This window comes from Gracilinanus agilis, chromosome 2 (genome assembly GCF_016433145.1).
Source record: "Gracilinanus agilis isolate LMUSP501 chromosome 2, AgileGrace, whole genome shotgun sequence".
Taxonomy (NCBI): Eukaryota; Metazoa; Chordata; class Mammalia; order Didelphimorphia; family Didelphidae; genus Gracilinanus; species Gracilinanus agilis.
In genome coordinates, this window is record NC_058131.1 from 336,332,820 (window position 1) to 336,355,152 (window position 22,333).

Genomic DNA, 22,333 nt, shown 5'->3' on the forward strand with positions numbered 1-22,333 from the left:
ATGCTGAAGACATGGTGCCTGGCAGCTCTGTGCAGCTATGTGGCACTCACTGGCGCTCAAAAAGAGTCTGCCACTGCAGTGCTCAGGATGAACAAAGAGGTACTTAGCAATGGTAAGTTCCCAGCACTCTATGCACTGAGACTAGCTGTCTCTATTGCCTCAGTTTTTTTCTCTTTAAATTGAGGAGTTTTGGATTAGTTGGCCTCCAAAGTCCCTTCTAGCTTGAAACCTATGATTCTTTGATTTTTGCTGAAGTACTTGAGGTAAGGGTAGTCCACTGGTAAGTGGTAGGGACTGGTGATGGAGGTTACTTCCAAAACCCTTTTTGTCCCAATCTATGCTATTGAACATCTTTTTATTATATATAAGGCAATGTCTCTGCCACAGCCAATGGAGTCTAGTGACTGTAACTGAATCTTTGTTGTTGACTGAGGGTCTGTGGACTTAATGATTGTTCATTTATTTAAACAGGGATTCTTTCTAGATAGGCTGGAGCATGATAACAATCATCTATTATTAATAATAATAATGTTTATGACGGGCTTGGCAGAATGCCTGGCACATTATCATTGTTTCGGTTGTGCACTCCTTTTCATGATCCCAATTAGGGTTTTCTTGACAAAGATACTGAAGTGGTTTTCCATAACCTTCTCCTGCTCACTTTGCAGATGAGAAACTGAGGCAAACAGAGATAAGTGATTTATTTGTCCAGGGTTACACAGCTAGGAAGTGTCTGAGACCAGATTTGAACTTAGGAAGATAAATCTTCCTGATTTGAGGTCCAGCACTCTATCCACTGTGCCACTTAGCTGTCTTGCATATAGCAGACACCCCATAAATGTTTGTTCTCTTCCTTTTCCATTGTCTCTACATGGACAGAGCTTTCTGACACTGAGACATACTCATTAGATGTCTACCTGAGCTCTGGGATGGAGCAGTGTAGGGGTTAGTTATCTCCATTTTACAGATGATAAATCTAAGGCCTAAAGAGAGTAAATACATTTCTCAAATTAAAGGGGAAAAAAGGCTAGAAAGAAAGGTAGCCCAGCATAATGAATAGAGATCTGGCCTTGTAGTCAGAAAGACCAAAGGTCAAGTCTTAGCTACACTGAATGCTTGGCCCTAGGCAAGTCATTGGATCTTTGAATACCTCACGTTTAGACTCTGAATATCAGCACAGGGTACTGATATTGGGACACAGAGCTTATTCATTGAGAGTTCTCTCAAACAATGAAATCATAAGTCTAGTCTGGGAAAAAACCAAAACACAACAAAACCAGGAAGTGACAGCAGGACAAGAACTACATGCTTTTTACTCCTAGTCAGCCTAGGGCTTCAGTGAGCACACCTAACTGCCTTTTCTACAATTATAGGAGATGGTGTTGATGACAAATTGAGCCCATGATGCCTCCAGGAATTAATAAAAGGAACAACAAATTCTTTTTATTGGTTTATTTTTTTATCCATGGTTTCTTTGTTTCTTTGTTTCTTTCTTTGTTTCTTTGTTTCTTCTTTCCTTTCTTTCTTTCTTTTTTCTTCCTTTCTTCCTTCCTTTCTTTCTTTTTTTAATACTGAGTATTAAAAAAATTCTGACTAATCCAAGGCCTCAGTAAATGGAATTTTGGATCATTGGGACTCTGCTTTACCAAGGCAAAAAAGTCTATTGTAAGTCAGACAAAATCTATCATAAAATTAAATGTTTAAGACAACTTTAGTGGAAGAAGCAGAGGAGCATGTTATAGCAAGAAAAAATAAACTAGGGGCAGCTAGGTAGCTCATTAGATAGATAGCCAGGCCTGGAGAGGGGAGATCCTAGGTTCAAATCTAGTCTCAGACACTTCCTAGCCATATTACTCTGGGCAAGTCACTTAACCCTAGCTGTCCAGCTCTTCTGCCTTGGAACCAATAAATAGTATTGATTCTAAGACAGAAGTTAAAATTATATATATTTAAAAATGTGTGTGTGTGTGTGCATGTGCGCAGAGATATACCTGCAACAGTAGAGGGAATTTCTTTACTGGGGAGTTTCCTATATCAATGAAATCACAGGTCCAATCCCCCTCATCCTTATCACTGTAACAGGAGAGATTTGAGCTAAATGATCTCTGAGGGCTTTTCTTACTCTAAAATTTATTAATCTTATGTTCCTATCTGACTCATTGAGTTTCTTTGAATTTTTTTTCAGTCTTTTCTGGTACCCTTGAGCAAGGAGATGCTCTACGATCAGCCCTGAGAGAGGTTCCACTTAATGGCAATGGTGGGGGCCCTCTGCTTGGGGGCCTTCTTGGTGGAGGAGGTGGAGGTGGTGGTGGAGGTGGGCTGCTCGGAGGCCTGCTTGGTGGTGGGGGAGGTGGAGGCAATGATGATCTGTTGGGTGGAGTTGGAGGAAGTCTGTTGTCTGGTGGTGGTAGCAGTGGTGGCGGTCTGTTGGGTGGCAGTGGTGGGTTGTTGGGTGGTAGTGGTGGTGGGTTGTTAGGTGGCGGTAGTGGTGGTGGGTTATTAGGTGGTGGTAGTGGTGGTGGTTTATTAGGTGGTGGTGGTGGAGGTGGGCTGTTGGGTGGTGGCCGACACCGTTATGATGACTATAGACGTGCTGAAGTTCCTCGAGGTGTTGGCGGTGTTCCCTATAATGACTTCCACCATCGAGGGGAGCCCACGAGATTTACCGATGGCAAGCAACTTGGAGGAAAATACAAATATGGCCTCGTTGAGTCCAATGAAAATGGCGCTCAGCTTGGAGGCAAATACAGATATGGTGAAATAATAGAACCAGACGGGAGCCTCAGGGATCTTCGAAATGTCAATAATGCTTATGGAGGTGTTAAATATCGTAGCGGTCGTTCTTCTAGGTCTGTTGAAGTTACAGCTGGTAGAAATAAATTTCGTGAACTGCGCCCTGGAGAGATTCCTCCTGGTGTGGCCACTGGGGCTCTAGGTCCAGGAGGGCTATTGGGCACAGGAGGAATGCTGGCTGCAGATGGCATCCTGTCTGGACAGGGAGGTTTGCTTGGTGGTGGTGGTCTTCTGGGAGATGGAGGCCTTCTTGGAGGAGGAGGTGTTCTTGGTGTCCTTGGCGAAGGTGGCATCCTCAGCACTGTCCAGGGAATCACAGGGTAAGGAAAATGTAAATCTCATGTTACGAATGTTCACAGTAGAGTTTAAATGAGAGAGATCATAATGTTCATAACAGAGTCTAAATGAGGGAGAAAAAGAGAACTGAATTTGAAATCAGAGAACCTGGGTTCAAATCCCAGTCATGTTATTTGTTAACTGAAGGCTTTAGACTAGTCCCTTCTCTTCTCTGGGTCTTATTTCTCTGCTCTGTAAAATGAGAGAGTTAGGCTACTTGATTTCTAAAGTCTCCTTCCAGTTCTAAAGCCTCAGATCTTATGAGAATCTGAATTCAAGCCCTGTCTCCTTTGTTATTTGTGTGACCTTGGCCAAATCACCTGACTTTTCTGAATTTCAGCAAATCTGTAAATTTATAGAATCATCTGTAAAATGAGGAGGTTGATCTAAGATCTGAGGTCTGTGAACTTAAAAGAAATTTGATAACTTTCCTTCAGTATCATCGGCTTCCTTTGAAATTCTCTCTCTCTCTCTCTCTCTCTCTCTCTCTCTCTCTCTCTCTATATATATATATATATATATGCATATATATATATATACGCATATACATACATGCATATATATGCCATTATTTTAAAATGTGGCCATAGACTTCACCAGAGGCTCAAAAGTGGTCTCTGACATGAGAAAAGATTAAGAATTCTTGGACTCGATGGCCTCTGCAGTCCTTAGCAGCCTTCAAAATTCTGTGATCCTCTGATGCTATGATACTTGGCTCCTGGGAATGTGATGTGTATGACAAAGGCTCATGTCTTGCCAAATGTCAGAGTGTAGCCAGGAAAGAAACCCTAGAAAAATTCTCAAAATTCTCAAAACATATGGCAATCCTATCTTAAACCATTCCTTCTTTAGGAGGGAATATTCTGGAGAACTTCTCCCTGGCTCTCATTATCCTAATGACTTGGAGATAATAAATATAAAATACAAAGATCTCTTGCCTTAGCATTAGGAGAACAGGATTGGAATCATGGTCCTGATTCTAACTGTGTGACTTTGGGTGAGTGGATTAATTTCTCTGAACTTTGATTTCTTCAGCTATAAAATGAGGATAATACAAATAGTACTCCTTACTTTACAAGGTTGTAAAGTGAGGAAAACACTTAACTAAGGATCAACAATGATATAGCAAAAGGAATTATTATGACTTATTATTTTTATAGTATTATTCTTCTTCTTCAACTGGCTGTTCCTTCTCTCAGATTCATTGGAGGCTGAATTGGCCTTGAAAGCACAGAGTTTTTGTTTAGTTGTTTCAGTTGTGTCTGACAACAAGTGATAAATCATATGTTTTCATGTGCATTTCTACTCCAACAGTTCTTTCTCTAGAGGTGGATAGCTTTCTTTTTTACAAGTCCCTCAGAATTGTTCTGAATCATTATTGCATTGCTTTTAGTATGGTTCTACTACTCTAATCCTACTTCAGACTTTCACTAGCCATATGACCTTGGGCAAGTCACTTAACTTCTCTAAGCTTCACTTTTCTCTTCTGTAAAATGAGAGAGTTGAGTTTGATTGCCTCTGAGGTCCCTTCCAGTTCTAAAATCTATGATCTTTTTCATGGTCTGTGAAGGCTGAATTCCTTCTTAACAACTTCCCTCCTTTTGGGAGGTGCCCTGCTCTTCTTTGGGTCATGCATATCGTCCCAGCAACTGAGTTTCTTTCTCTCATCTCTTCTTGTCCTTATCTCTGCCCTTCCTGCTGTGCAGGTTGAGAATTGTAGAGCTCACGCTGCCCAGAGTGTCTGTGAGGCTCCTGCCCGGTGTGGGAGTTTACCTGAGCTTGTACACTCGAGTGGCCATCAACGGCAAGAGGTGAGTCTCCTTCGCTCTGGGCTGGGCATTGGGATTATTCAGATGGATCAGCAACAAAGCTGCAGTGTAGTGGTCTGAGGCCTTGTTATTAGAAGAGCTAGCCTGTGTCTCAGCTCTGACTGTGGGACAAGATATGGTCCATGCTTTGAGCAGATGACGGTCTCTCTCTTGATCTTTCCAGTCTCGTCGGCTTCCTGGACATTGCCGTAGAAGTGAATATCACTGCCAAAGTCCGGTTGACCATGGACCGGACAGGCTATCCCCGGTTGGTCATCGAGAGATGTGACACCCTTTTGGGAGGCATCAAGGTCAAACTCCTTCGTGGGTGAGTGGCAGCTGGCTCTGGGCTCCTCCCTTTGTTATATGTTGTCCTTTACATACAAAGACCCTGACCATTGGATAGACACATTGCTTTGTTTCTGGATAGGAGAAATGGTCTGGGGTAAGCCAGTCCAACTTCTCTCACCTGATTGTGACAAATAATTTAGAAATAGGAGATGAATGATAGGGGCTTTACCTGAGGAACAGAGCATCTTCTAACTGCCCCTCAATGGTTCTCAGGAGAGGGAGTGGGATGTTGAGGCAGTTTGAGGCCATAGCTAGAGTGCTGGACTTAGAGGGAGGAAGATCTAAATTCAGATTCTCCCTCTGACTCTTGCTAACTGTGAGACTCTGGGTTATTGACACTTAAATCATTTAGAAAGTATTACCATGGACTTACCCACTGTGTGTCACAAATAGGTTTCTGTCAGTGTGGGAGGCAGTTCTCCGCATGGATGGTCACCAACCTTCCTATTTGGGTAGAGTGTAGCAAGAAGAACCCAAATTTGGAGTCAGGTGACCTGGATTGTCCTCCCAACTCCATAGTTTACTAGTTGCGTAATCTTGACCACATTCTCTTAACTTCAGTGTCTTTATTTGTAACATGGGGATTCACATGCATCGCCAACTGGTGAGGCAAGCATTTTGCATAATATGTAGCACTCTAGAAATGGGAGATATTGTTATTATCTGTGAGGAATAATGTGAAGAAACAGCAGGGAACACAGCCGTCTTTCTTAAAAATAAAGGTTTTTCCCCCCCTAGAAGTTTTATTGATGTCTTCCATCTCTACACCTTGTCTAATAGTGTATAAAATATTCCTTCCTAGTAGTCCTCTACCTCTGTGCCATGAGGGCGTAATATTGTGTTATTTCTTTCCAGGAACTTGAATCGTTTCCCTATTACTCAGAGTTCAATTTCCTTTGAGTGATCTTTTCATTTGTGGTATTGTAGTTATTATATTTTATTATACCCACGTCTCTTGCTCTTTGCTTTCTTTCCATAGCCACCCAGGAGACTTGAACATATTATAAAAGATATTTAGATAGTGCCTTTTGGTTTAAAATAGGGACAGCTAGGTGGCACAGTGGATAGAGCTCTGGACCTGGAATCAGGAAGACTTAGCTTCATGAGTCCAAATCAGACCTCAGACACTTACTAGCTGTGTGACCCTGGGCAAGTCACTTAATCCTGTTTGCCTCAGTTTTCTTATCTGGAAAATGAGCTGGAGAAGCAAATGGCAAACTCTTTGCCACGAAAACCTGCCATTAAAAATGACAACAATCACAAAATGGCTTATAAAGGGCTTTTTATATGGTATTTCATTTGTTCCTTACAATGTTTACACATGAGGAGTCTGAGGTTCAGAGAGGATAACTTACTTGCCTTTGGTCATGTTTGGTGTGGAATTTGAACTTGGATCTCTTGTGGGTCCAAGATTTTGTGTCAGGTACATGTCTAGGGGTTGAGTATTTGATAATAAAAAATGAGATAATCTCTGCTTTCTAGAAGCTTTTATCCCCTTAGGGCAGTGATGGGCAAACTAAGGGGGCCAGTGGGACATTATTCCTAATCTGACGAATACGAGTAGGCTACAATACAATGAAACTTCAAAAGAGTTGTCTTAGAAACAAACTGACAGATGAGCATTTCCTTTCCTTTGGTCCCCTCTTTAAAAAGTTTGCCCATCACTGCCTTAGGGGATTCATCTTTCCCTAGTGTAAGCCTGAGGGATGTTAATATCAACCAGACTTCTACTCACTCAGTTTTCCTTCTGGTTTTTCTAGCTTGCTCCCTAATCTTGTGGATAACTTAGTAAACAGGGTCCTGGCCAACGTTCTTCCTGACTTGGTAAGTGGCAAAGAAACCTGAAGGGTGCTGTGTTCTCTGTTCTTGGTCCTAGAGCTGTCCAATAGAGGAACTGACTATTTTTGGAGGAAGCGAGGTTCCTCTCCCTGGGAGAATTCAAGCAACAAATGTTCTGAAATTCTCTTATATCAGTTATTTATCCTTCTGTGGGAAGGTAAAGAAAAGAGTAGCATTCATTTCATTAGAACCACCTTTTTTTCCCAATTTTTTATTGTCATGCAAAATCCACTTCCATATTGGTCATTGATGTAAGATCAAAGTCATACATAACCAAAACCCCAAAATAAAACCAAAGAGACACTGATGTGAAAGATGACTCCGACAGTTCTTTCTCTGGAAGTGGATAGCATCCCCCATCATAAGTCTTTCAGGATTGTCCCAGATCAATGCGTTGCTGAGAGGAGCCAAGTTTTCACAGATAGTCATTGTCAAATATTGTTGTTATTGTGTACAATGTTCTCCCAGTTATTTTGCTGAAGAGGCAATAGTCTTTTTTTCCCACTGAGAAGAGGAACAATGGGAAACATCAGGGCCTGTCTCCCTGAATTCATAGCCTCGAGACTAGACTTTCTTCAGACCAGACCATTCTCCTGAAGGCAGGTCACCCCACTTGGGTGCTTCACAAAAATCTCCTCACCCAGTTCTGGAACTGGAAGGTCCCAGGGCTTTCAAGTCTCCCATGGGCTGGGCTTTATTATGCTTCCTTGTGACATTGCTGCTGTATCTCCTTTCAGCTCTGTCCAATTGTGGATGTCGTGCTGGGGCTTGTCAATGACCAGCTGGGTCTTGTGGATTGTAAGTTCTTTTTATTCTCTCATGTCTTCTTCTGTATCAGGATTCTGTTCTTCCCAATCCATCTAAACCCTTTCCTTCCAGGCTTCTACATCTGAACTCAAGGGAAAGGCAGGACTACTGCCATGAGATCCATGAGCTCAGGTTCCTTGCTTCATCCTCAAAGTATTCCAGAGGGGAAAACTCAGGGCGATATCAGAGCTGGGTCTGGAATGAGGGAAGGGATAGTTTCATTGCCCTTGATCATGGCTAGACCAGATGTATGATATTGGTTCCTGCTCTGGGTGACACATTTTAAGAAAGGAATTGATAAATTCAGGAGCATTTAGAGGAAGGTGACAAGAATGGTGAGAGGTTGGGAAACCATGCCAAAAGAAAATGGCCTAAATGAATTGGGGATGCTTAGACTGGAGAAGATATGTAGAAAAGGAATTAGGGCTTGCTCTGCTTGACTTGAGAGGGAAGATCTAAGAGCAAAGGATGAAAGTGGCAGAGGGAAGCAGATCTGGCATCAATAAAAGAGAACCCTCCTTTTTAATAATTAGAATTTAGCAAAAGCTTTTGGGAGGTGATGAATTCCCTTCACTTGAAATCTTTAAATGAGATTGGATGACTGATCACTGGGATTTTTCTGCTCAAATTTGGGTTGAGTTGCATGTTCTCTCAGGTGCATTCTAATTTTGAAATGCTATGATTCTATATAAGGCAACTAGAAGGCTGAAATGGTGTGCATTCTGAACAGACAAAAGCATGTTGAGGGCCAGCTTCTATGAGATTCTCCCATTGCCAGGAGTGATTTTGGCATTAGGGGGAGGGGTGAAGAACCTGGTGGGTTGACAGTCTAACCTTTCTGGGTTGGCAGGTGGGTGTAGAAAATCAAGAGGTATTTGTGTATGAACACAAGCAGGAAGGAAGCCCAAGTACATCCAGATACTCTAGTGGTCTTTGGTCTTATTTGATGATTATTAGAAGGAAACTTCTGTTGTGAATTGATCTTCCCTATCTTGTCCTGTATACTGAGACCTCTGAGATGACTATTTTGAGAACTGCACTTTGGGGGCATAGGGTGAGGGGAGGAATATGGTGCAATAAAAAGAGCAATGGATTTAGAATCAGGTGATCTCAATTTGAATCTTGCCTTGCCCTGTACTATGTAACCTTAGGCAAGATACTTAATTTCTCTAGACCTCAATTTCCCCATCTTTAAAATGAAAGAGTTGAACCAGATGGCCTCTAGGGTTCCTATCAGATTCCTATCTGTTAGGCTATACCCCATTACTTGAGTTCCTTAAGCATTCTTCCCCAATGCTTGGCCTTCTAGGAATGTCCAAGTTGCTTAGGGGTAGCTGTTTGTCTATCCAGATTGCAGGGAGGAAACTGGGTCCCTCTTGCCTTGTTAGTAAAGTTGAAGGGTCTCAGACTGGCTTTCAAAGACCTGTTCAATAGGGTGCCACCTTCCCTTTTTAGTTTTATTTCAGACTTTTCTCTTCCACTCACTTGATATCCTGTCTAAACTGAACAATTTTCTATTCTTCCTATCTGAACTGTTCATCCTCCCATCTCTGTATCTCTGCTTGACCTATTTCTTGGTCCTCGAATGCCCTCCCTCCTCCTCTTTTCCCAACAAATACCTATGCATCCTCTGAAGTCCAACTCAATTGCTCCTTCTCCAGGAAATCTTGTTCTTGAGGTGGTGAGGATATTTCCCCTTAGATTTCAAATAACATTTCATTTTGTACCTCCAATGTATTTACTATCCCCTATACCAGTAAGCTGCATTGATGTCTTATCTCTATACTAGATACTGTGTGCTGGAATGGTGTCTTATCTATAAAGTCCTTTATCCACAGTCCCTCATTTGTATCCCTTTTAGTGCTCAATACAATATTCTGTACACAGGAGGTTCTTTTACAGTTATTTATCAACATTTAATTTTTTCCCACACAGTGTGTTCTTAATATATATTTGTTGAATGAATGATGGATAAATTGATCTGGACAGAAATGTATCCACTTTTTTTCTGATCCCTGACTTGTTTTTCCACAGCCTTGATACCACTCGGTATATTAGGAAGTGTTCAGTATACCTTTTCAAGTCTTCCGCTGGTGACTGGTGAATTCCTGGAGCTGGACCTAAATGTAAGTCTAGCCATTTCATTGAGGTTGAGTTAGAAGGTGGTAGGAGCCTTTTCTTTTAGTCTGGTGTCGCTGGGGCCCCTTCCTGGGGCTCAGGAATTCTCTTCAGAGCAGCCATCAGAATGACTTGTTACAAAGCAGCACCTTTGGGCATCTTTGGCGATAAATTCCCACTTTCTTAATACAGGGGATGGGGGATACTTCAGAGTTACTCTTGGGTAACAATTCACATTCATGTAGCATTTCAAGGTTTTGTTATTTTTAAAAATGATGAAGGCTGATATGATGAGGGAAATTAGTATTTTAATAAAAGCCATTGCTGATAGAGATAAATCAACCACGCACCTGTAAAAAATTCAAATTGCCGCCTCCACCATTTTCTTCCATACCTTCCCTCCTTCTCTCTGTCCCCCAGGAGCCCACTCAGGTAGCAAAAAGAGGGCATCTTCTGTCTGCCCTCCGAATTTAAGCTGTGCTACACACATTGGTTCCCGTTGTCTCATGTTTAACCAGAAACTCATTGGATCACGGGGAACGTAGTCTCAAAGTCCCCATGTGTCCACAGGAAGTTTGTAAGATACTTTTAAATGGCACCTCCCTGAATTCCAAACACACAGTTTTCAAAGTAAACTTTGTGAGCTAGGTAGAGCAAATTTTGTCATCCTTATTTTATAAACTGGGAAACTGAACCTTTGAAAGGCTAAATGTTTTATCTATAATTAAACTTCCAATAAGTGTCCCCTATGAGGAATCTAATTGAACTCTTCTCTCCCCACCACCTCTTTTTTTTTTTAAACTCTTACCTTCTGTCTTAGTATCAGTTCTAAAAGAGAATACTAGCAAGGGCTATGCAATAGGGGATAAGTGACTTGCCTAGTCTGAGGCCAGGATCATGTGTCTCTAGACCTGGCGCTTTGTCCATTGGGCAGTTTAGCTGTCCCTTGAACTCTGTTCTCTTAACCCACAGACCAGAGCTCTTTTCACTCTACCAAGTTGGTCAGAGCTGAATCAGTTTAACTTAGAATCAGGTGATATTGATAATACCTAGGCTTCTTCCTATTCTGAATTTAGCTAAATAGTTCCCTCCTGCTGACTCTATAGATGTGGTTGTTATTTAGTAATTTTTCAGTCATGTCCAACTCTTTGTGGCCCCATTTGGGGTTTTCTTGGCAAAGATACTGGAGTGGTTTTCCATTTCTTTTTCCAGTTTATTTTATGGATGAGGAAACTGAGGCAAATAGGATTAGGTGACTTGGCCAGGGTCACACAGCTATTATCTGAAGCCAGATTTGAACTCAGGGGCAAGCACTCTATCCGATGTGCCACCTAGCTGCCTCTAGATAGATGCACTATGGATAAAAATAGACAAATGGGTCCCTTTCCTGGGATCCTTTTCTCTTGAGAAATACAGAAATGGATGTCATTCTAAATTCCAAGATCCAAATAGCTGGCACATAAGCTTGGACTATTTAAAATAAGCTGATGAAGAAGACCTTATTTAGCTGTGTAACTACCTTTACTTCTCTTTCCAACCCAACATCCCATTGGTGCCTTCTTCATTCTGATGTGTTTCTCAAGCTCCTTCCCTAGTGTGCCCCCTTGTATGTTTGTGTAGCTTCTACAGTGGTTATGTTAATGGCTGTTAATTTTCCAAGATCTCTATGGAGAAGGAAGGGGAAATGTCAGCAGCATAATGTGGTAAGTGATTAGTGAATACTCGTTAACTGGCTGATGGGATCCATTCAGATAGTCATGTAGAAGAAAGCTGTCTTTCTTCCTCATCATGGCCTTTCTCCTCTACTCTTGACAGACTCTTGTTGGAGAGGCTGGTGGAGGTATTATTGACTATCCATTGGGCCGACCAGCCTCTATGCCAAAGCCTCAGATGCCAGAATTACCGCCCATGGGTGACTCGACCAATTCTCAACTTGCAATTTCTGCCAACTTCCTGGGCTCAGTGTTGGCTCTCCTGCAGAAGCAAGGTGCACTGGATATAGATATCACTGATGGCATGGTGAGTAATCTCACTTGAACCCATTTAGTCTGTAATATTTTTTAGGTCAGACTGGAGCAGGGCCAGGCAGGGAGCTCAATATTTACATAAATCATAGAATTTGGGATGGCAGGGTACCTCAGAGATCCTCTACCAAGAGTTTTTTTTAGAACACTTACTTTCTATCTTAGAATCAGTATGAAGTATCATTTCCGAGGCAAAAGAATGGTATAAGGGTTAAGACATTTGGGGCAAAGTAACTTGCCTGGGGTTACACAGCTAGGATGTGTCTGAGGCAAGATTTGAATCCAGTATCTCCCATTTCTAAGCCTGGCTCTCTATTCACTGAGCCACTTAGCTACCATAGCTAGGAGTTCTTAACTTGAAATCTGTAGATGTTTTAAAAAAATATTATGATGACCGTATTTCAATAAAGTTGTTTTCCTTTGTAATCCTAAGTATTTTATATGAAGCATTTAAAATAATTATTCTGAGAGGGATGTATAGGTTTCACTAGAATACCAGAGAGGTCCACAACACACAGAAGGTTAAGAAGCCCTGATCTAGTCCAAGCCCTTCATTTCATGATTGGGCATATATGGTTCCTATTTTATGGATGTAGGACAGAGACGTAAATTATCCTGGTTCATACAATCAGCGAATGTCAGATCTGTGATTCAATTTCAGGTTTATTAATTCCAGTTCCAGTGTCCTTCCTAGTGTATGCATCAAATTGCCTTTCTTCTATGCACAGACTGTGCTTTTATAATAACACTATTATGACCATTTAATGCATGAAAAACTTAGCCAATCTACCATTTGTTTGGACTATATGGCCCCTGTAGCCTGGTCATATTTCTTAAACAAATGTCACTTAATTAATAGTTAGTCAATATTTTTCTCATTTTAATGGAGTAATATTTTTAACCTCTACAAAAGTTCTTCTGATACCTAATTGTAATATGGAGGTGACCCTGGATTCTTTAAGAGTCTGTCGATGGATGGAAAGCTTTCTGTGTGCTGCTCCCGTTATCCATTTTTGTGATAAATAAAGCCATATAAAATAGGCATCACCTGGTGAAATTAAATGAATTGTAAGCATAGTGTAGCAGAAGTACCATACCAACCTTTCTAGGGTTGACTGCAAATCCAGACCTCTTGAATGGTGTTCTATGCTAAAAGCTTTTTTTTTTTTTTTTTTTTTTTTTTTTTTTTTTTTTTTTTACCGGATTGAAAAAATGTTTTTGAACTTGATAGAAAATATTTGAATCCTTACAGATTCGATTCCCACTTCTGTTGTAGGGCAGTTCATTGAAATTGTCTTTATTTCTTCTTACAGTTTCCTGAGCTCCCTCCTCTAACCACATCCACTCTGGGGGCACTGATCCCTAAAGTAAGTGAGGCTGGTATGTCCTGAGGGTTTGGTCTGAATTCCTGAACTGTCTTGGGGTTCTCATTGATTTTAAGAAGGTCAACATCCCAATAGCCCTATGAAGAAGGTGGCTAGTGTTACTACTTTCAATTTAAAGAGGAAGAAACTGAGGCTAAAAGAGATTAGTGACTTGTTCAAGATAACATGGCTAGTGAACATTGGATTGGATTGGAAGAAAAGACAACTAGCAATCTGGACTACTCTTCTTTTCTTCCTCAAAATGTATTGTGATGGTGGTAAAGCTTTTTGTGGGGTATTAGGTAGGGTCTCTGAGACCAAGTCCCAAGGGAGAGAGAAAAGAGTGAGACAGGGATTAAGTTTCAAGAACATAATGATAACAACAAAGATAATAACTCACAGTCATATAGAACTTTAGGCTGCATAGTCTTATATATATAGCTTCATAAGAGCCTCATGAGGGAGGTAGTCTAAGTATTATTACTTCCATTTTGAAAGTGGAGACAATTGAGGCAATAAGAGGCTAGTGACCTACTCAAGATAAAGTGGCCAGTAAATGGTAAGGCTGAGACTTCATTGCAAGATTTCTGACTCTGAGCCTAAGTGATCAAAGAGGGATTTGACTAAAGAATTAGGAATCCCTCTTCTCAAAGGCAGAGGATGAGATGGATAGATAATGTCATGGAAACAATGAACATTACCTTAGACTTTGATGGAAAGATGGAGGATGGAAAGACCTGGTATACTATGTTCTATGGGATTATGAAGAGTTGAACATGACTGAACTATTGAATAATAACAACTTCTCAAAGGAAAGGTAAGAGTTGTTGTTTTTTTTTTCAGTCAGAAAGACCTGAGCTACGTAAGATGCAGGCTTATTTACTTTATGTCATAGACATGGAATCATCAACCCTTCGACTTTTGGAGATGGAAAAGATCTCAGAAGTCATATTCATTTTACCAATCTCAGAGTTGCAAGGAACCTTAGAATATAGGGGAGAGAATATTTGAACCAGAAGGGATTTTATATAGAATATAGGGGAGAGAATATTTGATTTTATATAGAGAATATTTGGATTTTTTTTAAATTTTAAACCCTTAACTTCTGTGTATTGACTTATAGGTGGAAGAGTGGTAAGGGTAGGCAATGGGGGTCAAGTGACTTGCCCAGGGTCACACAGCTGGGAAGTGTCTGAGGCCGGATTTGAACCTAGGACCTCCTGTCTCTAGGCCTGGCTCTCAATCCACTGAGCTACCCAGCTGCCCCCATATTTGGATTTTATATAGAATATAGGGGAGAGAATATTTGAACCAGAAGGGATTTTAGAATGTGTATGTCAGAGTTGGAAGGGGCTTTGGGACAAAGAGCTAGAAGAGTTCTGAAAGATGATCTAATCTAATTCTTTCACTTTATGAACCTGTAGAAGAATATTATGGCTAGGGATCAGGACCTCCATAAAAAGTTGCAGGAAACCACTGCCAATTCCAGGAAAACTGACTCTCCTCTATTTTCTTGTATGATTCCCCAATAAAGGCTTTAGAGTAAAATGATCTTGTTTTTTTTCACCTTCTGTGGTTCTCCAGGTTTTCCAGCAGTATCCTGAGTCACGACCATTAACCATCAGAATTCAGGTCCCCAATCCTCCTGATGTCTCTTTACAAAAAGATCAGGCCGTGGTGACTGTCTTTGCCACTGCAGAAGTCATGGTGTCCCAGCCAAATGATGTGGAAACTACCATCTGCCTTCTTGACGTGGTAAGTTCTTGGAAAGAGAGTGTCATTATGGTCTGATTGCTAAAGACTTAATGAAAAAATTATTGCAAGGCCACACAGTTAATTAGTGATAGAGCCAGCGCTTATATCCAGGGTTCCTAGCTATGAACTTTTTCTACCATGTGAAGATACTTCTCAGAAGTCACATTTCTTCTCTTGGTTATTTCTGTCCCTCAAACACCTCTCAAACATTTTATGTTTCTAGGATGCTCAACTCTTGGCCTTGTTTTCTGTGGAAGGTGATAAGCTTATGATTGATGCCAAGTTGGACCAGTAAGTCTCCTTTTCTTGCCCCATAATGGGTAAGGCTCACAGCTAGCATGAGAGATGTTGGCTCAGAAAATAATTCTTCTGATGCATATCATTCTATCTCCAACTATCACATTGCCTCTGACAAAAGGTCATTACCTTAACTGGATACTTTCTTTTTTTTTAGGACAACACTAACCTTGAAAACTTCAAATGTGGGCAATTTTGATGTAAGTGCCAAGTTCTGGGAGAAGGAAAAGGAAAGCCATAGTAAAAACATCACAGGATGACAGAGCTAGAAGGGGTTTAGAACATAGAACAATAGAGGGATCTTAGAGATCATCTAGTCCTGGCTCCTTCTTTAACAGGCAGGGAAATTGATGCCCAGAGTAGGGAAATGACTAGTCTAAGGTCATGTAGTGTAAGGAACAAGGTTAGACCTCAAACCAGCTTCTCTTACTATATTTCATGGCCTTTTACTAGGGAGGAAGCCAGCAAGGAATCTTATGTCTTACTGGGTAGCTCCCTCATGCTACATTATTTTTGGCATTTTCCCCATGTAGGCCAAGGACCCAAGAAACAATTAGCTTTCATCAACTTTCAGGGCTGATGCTCAACAATTGGGCACTGGCCTAAAATGAGGGGGTCATGTGCAGGGGCTATTGTTTGCCTGCAGGGTTTGAAGGTCTCTCTGATTGTGACACTGAGAATGTCACTCGTTGAATTAAAAGAATGAACTAGTGTAGCCCCTGTAGAAGTAACTTCCTGAGATGGCCTCTCTGGACTTCCAAGAAATGTTACTGAGACTGCTCATGGGCTAGTTCTCTGATGGAGCTGAAAGAACACTGACCTTGTAGTCACTGGGTTTGAGACTTGACTTCTGCTGCCTATTCATGGTGTCAAACCTTGGACAAGTGAGTTTTCCTCTCTGGGCCTCTGTTTCCTCCTCTGTCAAATGAGGATGTTGGGTTGAATGATATCTAAAGGTCTATAAGCTCCTTGAAGTACTATCCTCCTCCATCTCTATCTGTGGCACCTAACAGAGAGCCTGGCATCCTTTATTCTTTTCTTTCTGAGATTTAATTGGTTTAGGGGACTGACTTCCTCTACAAATGCAGATGAGTGATTTTGAACCTTAGAGAGCTGCCAGGGCACCAAGCCGTTAAATGACTTGCCTAAGGTTGGGTAGCCATTACTTATCAGAGATGGGTTTTGAACTTATGTCCTTTAGGTTGAAAAGGGTGTGCCTGACACTTAGTAGGTACATAATAATGCTTATTGATTGACTATTTGCTTTCCTCAGTCAACTTTAACATCCTTAAGAACACTGAGTATATTTTTTAAGGGGAGAGGCTGGGGAAAGATTCTTGGTTATAGCAAAGCAATCGCTCCCATTGTCAAGCTTCTTAAATTCACTTTCTTCTCCTTGATAGGTCGGCTTGATGGAAGTGCTGGTGGGCAAGATTTTTGACCTTGCGTTCATGCCAGCGATGAATGGTAATGATGACTACTGATTCTTCGAAGAGAGATTGTAATGTGTTCCATGTACTCTAATTTCACACTTATGAGCACAGGAGCTAATTTCAAATCAATTGAGTTCCATTTCAGGTAGTTATTGAATATACTATAATGGCATGCCTGTAATAGCATAGTGCCTCATTTCTCTGGCCTTGGCAAGGCCCTCTGATCCAGGTAACTGGAATTTCTGAATAATTGAAGATCATCCTCTGCTTTTTAAGAGGTATTTATTTAAACTTTGGCAATTTTTTATACTAGCCTTAAAATGTATGACATACTTCTTTTTTGAGGAGAGCCCACAAAAAATGGAAACATTCAAAGACTCAGGGTCATTATTCTGAGTCTGCTACTCAAATGGACTGGGATACCTTCTGAACCTATTGCGGATGTAGTAGAAGCCTAGGTGTGAATGCCTTGGAGGTAGATCTGATGCTTCTCAAAGAATCAAAGAATTTGACAACATTTAATGAAGAATATCAGAGCCAATGAAGACCATCAGAAAAAGGGAACTTAGACTACAGAATATTAGAGCTGGAAGGTACTTTAGAACATAACATGTTCATTAGGAGCTCAATCAATCTTACCTTCTGCCTTAGTATCAATTTTAAGATAGAAGAACAGGGGGGCAGCTGGGTAGCTCAGTGGATTGAGAGTCAGCCCTAGAGACGGGAGGTCCTAGGTTCAAATCTGGCCTCAGACACTTCCCAGCTGTGTGACCCTGGGCAAGTCACTTGACCCCCATTGCCTACCCTTACCACTCTTCTACCTAGGAGCCAATACACAGAAGTTAAGGGTTAAAAAAAAGATAGAAGAACAGCAAGGGCTAGGCAATTGGGGTTAAATGACTTGTCACACAGCTAGGAAGTGTTTTAGGCCAGATTTGAACCTAGGACCTCCTGACTCCAGGCTTAGTGCTGTATCCACTTTGTGTACCTAGATGTCTTCAATCACTTCATTTTTCAGAGGAGGAGACTGAGTTCCAGAGAGGGGGAAGTGAGTTGGCTAAGGTTACATAGGAAACTGGTAGTAGAGGTGGGATTAGAATTTAAGCCCCCTTCCATCTGGTATCAGTATCTGTCCCCTTTCAACTTCTCTGGAAAGCTCTATCCTCCCTCTGGGCACCTAGGAATGAACCTCACTGCTTTCTATCACAGTCAACTTCTCAGACAATATAATGAGAGGAATTTTCATTGCATCTGCTACAGCATGGGCCAGTTGTCTGCAATAAGTCAGCTAGTCAACAAGTGTTCATTAATTATATAGTATGTGTTAGGCACTGTGCTAAGTCCTGGGGATAAAAAAAAAAGACAAATATTTCCTGCTTCCCAGGAGTTTTGATTTTAGTGAAGAAGTCAATCCATGAATAATTAAGCAGATTCAAGGTATGTATGTGCCCTTACCTGTGGGGTTTGTGTTGCCCATGTAAGTTGTGATGTCCACATGGGCTGTTTAAGTGAAACTTGTGGGGTGGCATGGATAAAGATTTCTAGAACCCCTTCTCCAAGTGTGACTGTGATACCTACCTAGACCGGAGAAGGAGAAGGAGCCATAAGGCTGGCCATTCTGTTCTTCTTTGAGAGAGGTACCAGGCTAGAATTTTATCTTTCTTCCCCAATAAATATTTGTGAACTAGGGGCACTATTCTCCTAGATTCCAACGCAACAAAGCCAGTTTATTCTCTGGTAGCTATCCTTTAAAAGGGGAGGATACACCAAGTTTACACCTGCAGGCCTGACTCCTTCTCACTTAAAGCTAATTGGCCAGAAGACAATTACAAGTAGTGAAGAATGAGCATCCCAGCAAAAAGAAAACAAAAATCAGAGAAGTCCTCATATTAGAAAGTGACAGAAAATACAAATGAGTAAATGAATTCTTTAGATGGGAGTGAGCTGAAATCTTATTTTCCTGAGACAGGTCCTGATGTTACCTGAGAAGAAATTTCCTGATGTCTCCAGGGAAACAACTAGAAGTCAGGAACATGCAGAGACACTGGTTCCTCTACAGATTTGCTACTTCCCCAAATCTTTCCCCCTATCCTTTTTATATTGGTCTCTCCCTGAAGAACGTTTAGAATAAAGTCTCTCCCTCCCTCCCTCCTTCCTTCTTTCTTTCTCTCTCTCTCCCTCCCTCCCTCTGTCTCTGTATCTATGTCTCTCTTCCCCAGCTTTTCTCTCTTTTAACCCTTACCTTCCATCTTAGAATCAATGCTGTGTATAGGTTCCAAAACAGAACAGTGAGTGGTAAGGGTTAGGCAATGGGAGTTAAGTGACTTGCCCAGGGTCACACAGCTAGGAAGTATCTGAGGTCAAATTTGAACCCAGGACCCCTGGTCTCTAAGCTTGGCTTTCTATCGACTGAGCCACCTGGCTGTCTCCAATGTGTCTCTTTCTCTTGAAGAAATCAAGTGGATCTGTCCTCTCTAAATCTCTTGTATCTGATCCTCATGCAAGCATGAAGCACCGAGTCATCATTGTTTCACCAATTAGGAAAGTCTTAAGTAAAATGAAGTGGATGGAAGACTTCCTAAGAATCTCACTATCAGTGACATGAGGTAGCTGCCCTCTCCAGTGCTGCCCTGATCATATCTATCTGCTTCTCTTCACAGCTGTGCTAGGCTCTGGAGTCCCTCTTCCCAAAATATTGAACATTGACTTCAGCAATGCCGATATTGACGTCTTGGAGGTGAGGGTGTTGGTATGATGGGTCTGCCTGATCTTTTGCAGGGTCTTTGTTTCCCTGATGGATTCCCCTTCCCTGTCCCTTTCCCCCTTCTGTCCATTTGCCAGGAGACGAGATCCAAGATCCCAAATCAATCAGCCACAGAAGTCTTTTTTGGTGTGATTTCTGTCATTATAGTAGCTCATTTCCATAGCCTTTCCCTGGTGACAGTACTTTTGCCCACATTTCATCTGGTGTTCACCATCACCCTGTGACGGAGGCAGGGTAGGATTTATTGTCTTCATCTTACAGATGAGACAATTGAAGCACAAAGAGACTAGATGAGCTATCCAGGGTCACATAATCAATGTCAGAGGGGCACAGGATTCTAAGCCTTTGAAGTCCAATGCCATTTCTATTATACCTGGGAGGCTTCTCTGGCTCCACTGGGAAACTGGTCCAACAAACCTTTCCATGTGTTCACTGCTGGAAGCTGCTTGTATATTTGTAGCCAAGAGACCTCGGGCATTGGAGGAGGGTCTGGGGATGAGCCAGAAGGGGGCTGTAGTAAACATGACTGAAGACAATAAACTAAATGGAATCAGTGTAGACTGGTGACTTTGAAACCTATGCCAGAAATGTATTCTGTGGCAGTTTCTTCTGGAAAAGAATTCCAGTTCAAATCAATTTAGCACTTAGTAAGCACTGTGTTCAATGCTAGGAATGCAAAGATGAAAAACAACACAGAACCTGCTGTCAGAGAGTTTAAGGTGGATATAGCATGGATATAGATAAGCTTTCTAAAAATGGAGTGTGATAGGGGGTGGAGGAGAGATCAAACACGTTTTAGGAAAATTTGGAGAGATGGAGAATACTTTCAGATATGAGGAACAGAGATATCAGGGAAGGTTTCTCAGAGAAGGCAGCACCCAATCCGAGACTTAAGTTGATGGGGATGAGAAGGGAATATGTTATGGTCAGAGAGCTCAGGTCTTCTTGAATCTGAGGAACTTGATATGAGGATGGTCTACCTTGGACTCTAACACAAGAGCGAGAGAGCCCTGAAGCCTTTGGTATTTGGGGTGAGGGTCTTTATTTAAGGCCATCTTCCCTCTAAGGCTGGCCCCTGGTACATAGCCTGAGGATAGTAGTATAGGAGACCCCTTGTGGAATCTTTCCTTTTTAATTTTCCTCACCAGTTTTCACTAGTTGCAAAGCTCCCTTTCTCAAGGGACAGGTATAACCTAAACTTCTGTGCTTCATTTCCTTAGGACCTCCTTGTGCTGAGTGCGTGAGTCCCAGAAGGCCAAGGCATGGAACTCTAAGCTCCCCTCTCCACCCACAAGTTGGTACTCTATAGTTGGGAACAACACAGCCTAGAAGAAGGAAGGACCATATTCTCCTTCACTGTTACCTTACAGAAATGGTGCCTGCCCATCCTTCTTCCCCAAGACACCTGTCACCAAAGGCTGAAATGGCTGAAAGAAACTTAAGTGTCTTTATACCCATGGTTTACTGCAAAGCAATTGAATTTCCCAGGTTGCTGAACTGAGGTCAAGACCAGCCAGAAGGCAATCACCAGGGGCTGTGGAGAGGAGGAATCCTGGATGTTCTGAACATTGTTTGTTGTCCATGTTTCTCTTTCAATAAAAGATTCCCCTTTCTCTGCACTTCAGATAGGGGTGAGTTTCCATAATGGCGCCTCCAGTGCTCTTTCCACAACTCCATGCTGTCTCATGGCATGTTACCTGGATTTCCTGGAAAGCTGGGATTCCTAGTTTCCAGTGTTCTTGAGTATAAATTTGTGAGAGGGGTGTTCTCAGAGATAGCTTACAGCCACCTCTAGGCTCCTGTTCTGGAAACCCTGGTTAAATAGCAGTTCAAGTCGCTTCTATTCCAAATTTTCCTGGGCCTTTTTGGACAAAAGGCAGTGGGGTGTAGTTGAAAGAGTCCTAGATTGGGCAACAAAAGACCTGGAGTTCAAATCTAGCTCTGCTACTTAGAGGGTGACCTAAAGCCACAAATTTCACCTCTCTGGAACTCAGTTTCCTCCTTCATCAAAGAAGGGGATCTCACTAGATGATCTCTTAAATTCCCTCTAGCCATAAGTTCTCCAATATTCCCACTCCAATGGTCCTTTGATTTTACTATTGTGAGCATTCCCTCCAGATTACAACCCATGCTTCTTATAACTTCTGTGATCTTGGGCAAACACCTTCTTCTTCCTGGATCTCCAAGGGGATAGATAAGATGCCCTCCATGGTTCATCCTAGTTCTTCATTTATGATTCTAAAGTTCCTAATTTCCCTCTCGATTCTATGACTTATAAGCCTATGAAATATTCCAAATTCTGGGTCCAAAACCTAGGGCCAGTTGTAGGAGAAAAATTACTGAACCGAGGAGCTAGGAAACTTCAATTTGAGTCCTTGCTTTGGCACATACTTGCCTCATGACCTTGAGACAGTCCTTTCCTTCTCAGGGCTTCAATAAAATGAGAGAATTGGATTAAACAATCTCTCAGCAGCTTTCTACTTCTGTCTGCAATCTTGTTTTTTTTCTGTGAAAAATTAACTGGCCACTTGGACTCCACAGTACTCAACTGCATGCCCTTGTCCAGCTCACTGTTGTTAGTCATCACTAGTGTTCACACACACACACACACACACACACACACACACACACACACACACAGAGT

At 41.7% G+C, this 22,333-nt stretch overlaps 1 protein-coding gene across 1 annotated transcript; it reads left to right on the plus strand.

The window, feature by feature from the left end:
* BPIFB4 (BPI fold containing family B member 4) lies at window positions 1-20,933 on the plus strand. The gene is made up of 16 exons (XM_044661555.1): window positions 1-112; window positions 2,186-2,257; window positions 2,609-3,113; window positions 4,836-4,940; window positions 5,122-5,265; window positions 7,049-7,112; window positions 7,865-7,925; window positions 9,969-10,060; window positions 11,868-12,071; window positions 13,390-13,443; window positions 15,025-15,195; window positions 15,419-15,486; window positions 15,650-15,692; window positions 16,896-16,959; window positions 19,586-19,662; window positions 20,910-20,933. Exons 1-16 carry the CDS (start codon window positions 1-3, stop codon window positions 20,931-20,933), a joined length of 1,860 nt encoding a protein of 619 aa, XP_044517490.1.
* Window positions 20,934-22,333: the final 1,400 nt, after the last annotated feature.

Coding starts and splice junctions, on each gene's coding strand:
- BPIFB4 (XM_044661555.1), top strand. CDS start 1: ATGCTGAAGACATGGTGCCTGGCAGCTCTGTGCAGCTATGTGGCACTC. Junction 10,061..11,867: donor TCCTGGAGCTGGACCTAAAT/GTAAGTCTAGCC, acceptor TACTCTTGACAG/ACTCTTGTTGGAGAGGCTGG. Junction 19,663..20,909: donor CCGATATTGACGTCTTGGAG/GTGAGGGTGTTG, acceptor TCATTTCCTTAG/GACCTCCTTGTGCTGAGTGC.